Raw genomic sequence first — 8,952 nt, 5'->3', positions numbered from 1 at the left:
ACCATAGTTCATGTAAGGATTGAAACATGTAAACCAAACCAAAAAGCAGATCTCCAAGTAATAGGATCACCAAAGAAACACCAAACCTACATCTCAAAATCAAAACTACACAACTACTGAGGGAGATGCCAAGGCTAATTCAAAACATCTTATCAATGTCATCAGACTCGCTCCACCCTCCAGGACGAAGGAGCCCACACTAACTAGCAAGACAAGAAACTCTCCACTAACAAAAGAAGAAAACACAAGCAAGAATCTAAACCTCGACTGCTATCAAAACCCTCACTTCATATTCTCTCGCTTGCTTTCCTGTTCTCTCTTTTCCTTTCAATCCTTAGTTCATTCCACTTAGTATTGCAACTGCTTTCAGGATTGCAAGATCTTGAATTCTCACTTTAATTAAAACCAACCATGTAAAAAAATAAAATACAATAAGCACAAAACAAAACCAAATATATCAGAAAAGGGAAAAGGAAATTATAATTCTCCCCATGAATATTGATTTAACCTATAAATCTCTTATTACAAATTTTACAGACTTAAGTTGCTGACTGTTACCTGTTTAAACTTAGAGAATTAAAGAAGAAACATTTGCTGCACTCTCCGAGAAAATAAGAACACCTTTACAAAAAATGGTTTCATCAGCAAAATAAACAGTACCCAATTTGTCATTTTACTTCTATTGGAAAAAAGAAAAAAAAAAAAGCCAGTAACTTCTGGGAGCTAAAACTGTCCAGAAACCACCCGACGCGAATTCAGTATCTTTAAAAATTCCAGAGAAATGAATTTTGAGTTAAAATGCCATCAAAATTCTCCTCTCCAAAGTCAAGGCTAGGCTGTGTTAATAGTTCAATAAAATCACTATGCAGATCATCAAAACCCGGGAATAACCCGTAATCCGCCGGGTAATTATCCGAACCCGGATTCGCTAGCGAATCCAAGAAACTCATATCCAGCATCAGTTCACTGCCATCTATGTGCGTCGTCAAATTTGACACTTCCGAAACACACGGGGACTCCGCTTGTAATTCCGACATCACAGATTGATCCGTTGAAGAATTATCCGATTGGATTCTCGGACGCTCCAAATTTGCAAACCTTGCTGCGGCTGCTTGAATCTCAGGCGGAGAAAGCGACCGCCCACCAGCTATCTCCGGTGGATTATCTGGAAAATTGAATTTAGCAGTACGGCCACGTAAGCAAAAGAGTGCCGCATCAAAAGCACGTGCGGCTTTCTCCGCCGAATCGTATGAACCTAACCATATTCTCTCTCTACTGTTTGGTAGACGGATCTCAGAGACCCATTTCCCCCATTTTCGCTTGCGGACACCCTTGAACTTCGAATCACTCCTCTGTGCGGTCTTCTCGGTGATGTGTTTCACCATAATTTTCAGACAAGTGCTTCAGTTATTGTTTGTTTCTAGTAGTAAGTGATGAGATTTGAATCTTTTTTGTATAAGCTGAGGATGTTCTGATGAGAATGGAAGTTTTGCGGCTGTGGATATATATTTGTGGGTGCCGCTGGTGTCTGACTGTGAAGGTCAACACAGAATTTTTAACCGCGTTGAAACGAAAGAAGCAAAGGTTCGAGAAGGACAATACTTTTGCTGTTACGTGGGGGAGTTTGAAAACACGTGTGTTTTTCTTTTTTTTTTTTTTCTATTATTCTTGCTTTTCATTTTTTTATTGGGATCACGTGTGTCTTTTATATATCATGTGTCAAATTATGTATAAAAAAATAGATAAAATTAGGGGTGTAATCGAGTCGAGTCGAACCGAACTTTGTAAAATTCAATCTCATTTATTAAAAAAGTTTGGAAGTTCGAGCTCGACTTGAGTTCTAATATTTGATTCGAGTTCGGCTCGAGAATTAAATATTATAATCGAGCTCGATTCGAGCTCGACTCGTGAAAGGCTCGTTCGATTTAATAATGAGCCTAATTCGAGCTCGAGCTCGAAAAGCTCGATTAAGAAACTCGTTAATAAAACTCAAGCTCGAACTCGGAAAGCTCGATTAAGAAACTCGTTAAAAAAGCTCGAGACCGAACTCAAAATTAAAAAGTTTGGTTTGAGCTCAAGTTCAGGCTCGAACTCGAATTAATAATTACACTTTAATCAGTTTTTAATCATCATTAATTTAAATAATATAAAAAAAAGAGAGTGTACATAAAAAAAATTACGTAACACAATTTATAACTAAAATAACACAAATAAATATAAATTCAACAACATAATAAAATTAGATTACACACAAAGTTTAATATCAAACGAATAAAGTTGATTCCAACTTCCAACGGTTGAAACAAGCTAATATAATTTAATTATCTTCATAATCATCTTCATGCTTGTTCAATTAGTTAACTTGAATTTCAACTTCAACATCCATATAACCTTAATTAATTATTATTAATATATTTTGATAATTATTATCATCTTTTATATTGTATGCTTAATTATATACAAAAATTTTTTTATAATTATACTTTAATTTTAAAATGTATATAATTTTTACAACTCAATTTATCATGTAGTACTATAATTTTAAAGAATACTTATTATAATAATTAGTATTAATTATTTTTTATTATACATTAATTTTATGAAATCTTATTATAATAATTATATACAAAATATTTTTATAATTTAATTTTAAAGAATATTAATTATAATAATTAATCTTAATTATTTGTAATTTTTAATACTATAATTTTCAAGTATTTATAATAATTTAAATTTTATAACTTTATAGTTATTTTTATTTTTTTAATAATATATGAACTTGTTCATAAATTTATTTAACGAATTGGTTCACCAATTTATTTAAACAATATTACTCACGAGTCTATTTAACAAGTCTGCTCGTGAGCCTTCTCAACGAACCTGCTCGCGAGCATTCTCAACAAGGCAGCTCGCGAGCCTTCTCAACGAGCCAGCTCGCAAGCCTAAAAACGAGCCAGCTCGCGAGCCTTAACGAGCCGAATACTATGGAGCTCAAACTCAGCTCGTTTAAATGACGAGTCTCAAAATTAAGCTCGAGCTTGACTCATTTAAAAAACGAGCCGAATTCGGTCAAGTTTTTATCGAGTCGAGTCTCGAGTAGCTCACGAATAATTTGGCTCATTTACAGCAGATAAAAATGAATAAGGAGAACACAAAAACGATGACGTTTTCAGTTACAATGTCCCGCGTACGCACATTATAAAATTTGTGATTTGTGTTTTCAATTGTTCTATAAAATTATTTATTTAAATTCAATTATAATTATAATTATAATTATAATCTTACAATTTTAAATTATTAATAATATATTCTTTGACGTAAAGTTAATTATTTGTCATGATGATGTAGGAGAACAATGCGTCAGCTAGTTAGTGTGTTGGAGTTTGACCGATAGTGGCAGAGGCCGCGTAATTCTAATAAACAAGGAAGTTGCCGTGGCTAGTTTGTTACGTCATGGATGATCTCCTGGGGTTTGACCCAAAAAGCTGCGGTAAGGACTCGAAAGCAACATAAATTACGGTAATTAATAAAAGGAAAAAATAAAAATATATATATTATATGATCTCATCAACTTTTTATTTTAAAATATTTAATTTATTTTAAAGCGTAAAATCTAATTTTATATTAAAATTAATTTTATATTTGGCGGTTATATAATTAGTTTTGAAATGAATCTGATTTTAGTAAATAACATCTATATTAGTTTCGGATTTATATGAGTTACGTACTTATAATTTTAATTTGTTTATATAAATAATTAATATTTAATTTTTATATATATTATACATTTAATGAATATAATTTAAATTTTTTATGAAAATTACTGAAATGGTAAAATATAAATTTATGATTATTAATTAAAATGTATAAATTAAACAAATATAAAATATTTGTCGAATAATAATGAGGGATATTAGCAATAATTCGTAGAAGATAAGATATATTTTATTTGATGAGTTAAACGAGTAAAAATATTATTAATTAATTAATACTACATATTTTTCATTATTTATGTAAATAATAATAAATATATGAGAGACTAATTATGTCATGTGGTATAAATTTATAATTTTTTATATATTTATAATTTTATTTTTATATAAAATAATAATTAATATATATATATATTAAATAAAATTTATTATTTTTATAATCAATATTAATGTATGATTTTTTTTATTTTTACAATTTATTATATTAATTGTTACTAATCTTTTGATTTTTTATTAATTTTAATATAATATATTATTATATTATAATAAAAGTATTATTGTATTTTATTATTAAAAAATTATTATATTTTTTATTTTAATAATAAATAAAAAAGTTAAAATATATTTATAAAAATTAAATAATTATCGTATAAAAAGATGTTTAAACAATAAAATAAATCATTCTAAATAAATATATAAATATATACTGATTTCAAAAAATAAATATATATATATATAAGTCTGCAATAAAATGTTATGTAAAAATTTTTTACTATTTCACAATAGTTAGTTTATTGATTTTATAATTTTTTAAATTATATCTAATATAATCTAATTAATAAATGTTATATATTTTTATTCATTTAATATGAATAATTATATAGAGTAAATAAATATAATTAATTAAAATTATTATAAAAAATATTAATTGTAGTAAAGTATAAAATAATTAAAAAATTAATAGAATTAATTATATAAAATATTATTAAATTAAAATTTTATTCTATTCAAATAATTTTTAAAAAAATAAACATAAATAATTAAAGTATAATAAAAAATAAAATAATAATTTTAATATAATCAAACATTACAAATTTTAGACAACTAAATTTTTTTTTTTTTTTTGAAATGAGGGATGGGTATTCGAATCTAAGATCTATCAGGTTTAACCGGATGCACTTACCATCAGGCTAAGTCTGGGAGTGCAAAATAACTAAATTATTAAATTTAGATTATTATAATCTATTATATTAATAATTATGTGACTTTAATATATTCATAATATATAAAATTCACTGGCACAAACTTCATTCCATTCCATATAATTTTTCACATAATTTTATTTTCTCTATTTTCAAATGGGTGCTGTTTTAAAAAATATTTTCTTATTATTCTCTTGGAATCTAACATAACTCTTTTCCGCCATCTCAACTCTTTTAGATGAATAGACATTAAACTAGAATCATTTAAATATTGAAATTCTTTTATTCAAATAATTTTTCTCCTCCACCACCACTGCGGTAGAAACCGCTATCCACCACTATTCAAATTTAGTAAATTTTATCCACTGTTATCCACCGCTATTCACCACTATTGAAATTTAGTAAATTTTATTTTTCTATAAATATAATTATTTGAATGGAATCTGTTATTAAATATTAATAATATATTATAATGAATATTAAAATTGTTAATTTATTTAATATAATTAAATTTACCTTTGTACATGATTAATATTAGTTTTTTTAAATTTTTTACTTTATAAATAAAAATTATGTATGTTAGTTGAATTTCTAATTATTTTTTATAATTATTTTCTTTATTTTATAGTAATAGGTTATATGTTTAATTAATAATTTTTTTATATTATTTTAATTTTCAAAAAACAAAATAATATATATATTATGATCTATTTTTCATCAATTAATAATTTTAAATTTAAAATTTATATATAAAAAGAGAAAATATTTTGCTCATCTTAATAAGTGGAGTTAATTTATATAAAAATATATTATTCTATAAAATAATTTTATATTATTCTACATAATATATTTCAATATTTATACAACGTGTGAGTAAATGACTAGTTGAAAATAAATAGTAACAACTCTAAAATTAAACTACAAAATTGATGTTAATGCTCAGATCGATTTAATATTACTGGAACCCTAACAAGCTAAACATAAATATTATGTATTAGATGAAATTCCATTATAATCTTAAACATGCATAAAAATAGAATTATGAATTGAACTCTACACATACAAAAATATATTTGTATAACATAACATACACTTAGGAGTCCCATCAAATGTCATTTGTATAAGTTATACACATGCCACAAGGTTTGATAAAAATATTAGCATAAGAATTTTAAACTTTTACACGATAAAAATTACACCGAGATTGAGATTCTATTAAATATAGAACATGTATGTTTCACTCGTTACGAATTCCAGCAACTTTAAGTCAATATAAATCATAACACTAATAGTATTTTAGTTTTGAGACTATTATAATAGTAATGGTAAGTGATTTTCATGTCAGAGTCTGAACATACTCTCAATAGCCGCTCTATAACTATTATAGACTGAAATGTTACAAGCCAATCTTTCTCTCCAATTATAGTTAGTGATTGAATCTAACTATACGTAGTCAGGCTAATAAATTGAGTTTTACTTTGGCTCTTTTGGCAATTCCAGCCCTTGGTGTGCCTGGCAGTTTGCTGCGTCTTTGGTATCTCTCGACCCTTATTTTGAACATACAGTGTGGTTTCTAGTTTTCAGCGGTGAAACTGCGGATAACATTATATGACAATTTTATTATCATCATAATACATAACTTTAATATAAATAAATATAATTATTAATTTTAAGGATAATTAGATAACGTAACTATAATACTAATGATAGAAACCATTAGGCTTGCTTGCAAAAAAAAGAAAAAAGAAAAATCCAAAGGAGTGGTTGTATTTAACTCGAAAAACAATTGAAGGATGGTTTTGTAATTTTGACAGACAACGGGCCCAGTTTAATTGCATTTATTATATTGGGCTATTGTTTTCCCAAGCTTTTTCTCAACGGCCCATTTCGTTGATTGGATTTGTTTCCGGTCCAGATCGGAATCTCCGGGTCACCATTATCCAGTTTCCATCAATACGGGTATAATAACCCACCCGTTTTATGAGCTGAGCACTGAGTAGACTGTAGAGTGAGAAGCGCGTGAGACACCAACAACTTTCTAGAACTCTCTCTTACCAACAGATAAAACCTATTCTGACGGCTCTAGGGTTTTATCTTCTAGACTCCTCCTGCTAATCAGCGCAAGTACCACAGCGTTACTCAACTCTTTCTTCCTCCCAATCCCATCATCTGAGGTAATTTTTATGAACTTAATCTGTATTTTGTTCTGTTTCATGGCTTTCGTCGATTTTAATCCATTGTTGTTTGCTATGACGTGTAGAAATGGCCACAGCTCAGCTCACAGCGTCCTCAATTTCAGTTTCAGTCCGGAGCTTGGCATCTTTTGAGGGGTTGAGACCGTCCACAGTCAAGTTCGCATCTTTCGGGACATTGAAGGCTGGTGGCGCACCCCAACGATCGTTTCGGGGCTTGGTCGTGAAAGCTGCTACTGTGGTTGCTCCTAAGGTATCTTCTTTATCTACTGTGGAGCTCTGTAGTCTGTTTAATCTATTGTATGGATTATTATTTAGCTTTAGGCAAATGGGATTTGGTGGATTTTGGTTGGAGATGCTTTTGTGCTTGGCCTTCTGGCTTTATATTGAATTGGGAAGCTTAAGTGGATACTAATATTTTTGGAAGCCCACGTCTGTCTTTGATTGGTTAATGGTCAGATCTTATTATGGAAGTTAACTCCTTGTAGCATTCCATAGTCAACATTCTTTTTTGATAATTTTGAGTTGATACATAGCTTGATTTTGACCTATGATGGTGTTTTCAGCTTGTCTAACTTAATGGTATTGAATTTCTGTAGTACACTGGGATTAAGCCTTTGGGTGATAGAGTGCTAGTGAAGATTAAGGTTGCAGAAGAGAAGACTGATGGTGGGATCTTACTTCCAACCTCTGCACAAACAAAGCCTCAAGGAGGTGAGGTTGTTGCTGTTGGAGAGGGGAGGACAATTGGGAACACCAAATTGGACATTTCCATCAAGGTCATCTTTATGGACTTTGATGTTTCCTATTGTTAAACGTCTATTATACATTACAGCATCATTCATATGCTATGTGCTTCTGCATGTGTAGACTGGCACCCAGGTTGTTTATTCCAAGTATGCAGGGACTGAGGTGGAGTTCAATGGTTCAAGTCATCTTATATTGAAGGAGGATGATATTGTCGGTATACTCGAGACAGATGATATCAAAGATCTCAAGCCTTTGAATGATAGAGTGTTTATAAAGGTGTGCTAACCCTTTCACTATCCATTATTTCTGTATGTTTTAATAATCAGATTATCTCTGTTTGCTTGCTTGCTTGCTTGATAAAGGACAGTTAGAGAAATGATATGGACAATCACTTTTCAAGTGATTGTTTAACGCCCTCTATTTTATTGGTGTAAAAGTATAATCCTTAATGATTAATTAAGGAGAGAGAAAATATAATAAGTACTTTTCGTAGTTATGCAATTATTGGACAATTTGGGGCTAAGGGATACACTTGGGATTGTTTGGATTTGAATGCAGGTGGCTGAGGCTGAGGAGAAAACTGCAGGAGGCTTGTTACTGACAGAGGCAGCCAAAGAGAAACCTTCCATTGGCACCGTAAGATGAGGCATCTTGGAACCTTTTTTCTTGATGCATCACTTAAAAGTTGATTTATGCCTTATCATGTTTTCTTGATTGGGTAAAACAGATAGTAGCAGTTGGGCCTGGGACAATTGATGAGGAAGGCAACGGGAAACCCCTGTCTGTCTCCCCAGGGAACACAGTTTTGTACTCAAAGTATGCAGGGAATGACTTCAAGGGCAATGATGGGACCAACTACATTGCACTAAGGGTTTCTGATGTGATGGCAGTGCTTTCATAGTCATCTCTCATTTTCGACGTTTTGATGTATCTCTGAATTTTGTGGTTGAGCTGCCTCAAGGCATTGTGGATTATAAATTAGTACTTGAGCATAAATTGATTACTGCTCCACTGTTATGAGTGGAATTATAACGTAAATTTCTTTTTTGAATTTGTGACTCGTATTCTGGTCATTTTTGTGAGAAGCTGTGTTTG

The 8,952-nt window shown here is 29.9% G+C and overlaps 2 protein-coding genes across 2 annotated transcripts; one reads left to right on the top strand and one right to left on the bottom strand.

Annotated features, from left to right (window-relative positions):
- Window positions 1-455: 455 nt before the first annotated feature.
- On the bottom strand, window positions 456-1,497 carry LOC110610587 (ethylene-responsive transcription factor ERF017). The gene has a single exon (XM_021750569.2). It carries the CDS (start codon window positions 1,383-1,385, stop codon window positions 765-767), a length of 621 nt encoding a protein of 206 aa, XP_021606261.1. The 5' UTR covers window positions 1,386-1,497; the 3' UTR covers window positions 456-764.
- A 5,431-nt stretch (window positions 1,498-6,928) lies between these two features.
- LOC110610410 (20 kDa chaperonin, chloroplastic) lies at window positions 6,929-8,908 on the top strand. Its single transcript, XM_021750323.2, has 6 exons — window positions 6,929-7,089; window positions 7,176-7,360; window positions 7,707-7,886; window positions 7,978-8,133; window positions 8,416-8,493; window positions 8,585-8,908. Exons 2-6 carry the CDS (start codon window positions 7,178-7,180, stop codon window positions 8,756-8,758), a joined length of 771 nt encoding a protein of 256 aa, XP_021606015.1. The 5' UTR covers window positions 6,929-7,089; window positions 7,176-7,177; the 3' UTR covers window positions 8,759-8,908.
- Window positions 8,909-8,952: the final 44 nt, after the last annotated feature.

Source organism: Manihot esculenta, chromosome 3 (assembly GCF_001659605.2).
Source record: "Manihot esculenta cultivar AM560-2 chromosome 3, M.esculenta_v8, whole genome shotgun sequence".
Classification (NCBI taxonomy): Eukaryota; Viridiplantae; Streptophyta; class Magnoliopsida; order Malpighiales; family Euphorbiaceae; genus Manihot; species Manihot esculenta.
This window is presented reverse-complemented; position numbering and strand designations above follow the sequence as displayed.

Coding starts and splice junctions, on each gene's coding strand:
- LOC110610587 (XM_021750569.2), bottom strand. CDS start 1,385: ATGGTGAAACACATCACCGAGAAGACCGCACAGAGGAGTGATTCGAAG.
- LOC110610410 (XM_021750323.2), top strand. CDS start 7,178: ATGGCCACAGCTCAGCTCACAGCGTCCTCAATTTCAGTTTCAGTCCGG. Junction 7,361..7,706: donor CTACTGTGGTTGCTCCTAAG/GTATCTTCTTTA, acceptor GAATTTCTGTAG/TACACTGGGATTAAGCCTTT. Junction 8,494..8,584: donor AGAAACCTTCCATTGGCACC/GTAAGATGAGGC, acceptor TGGGTAAAACAG/ATAGTAGCAGTTGGGCCTGG.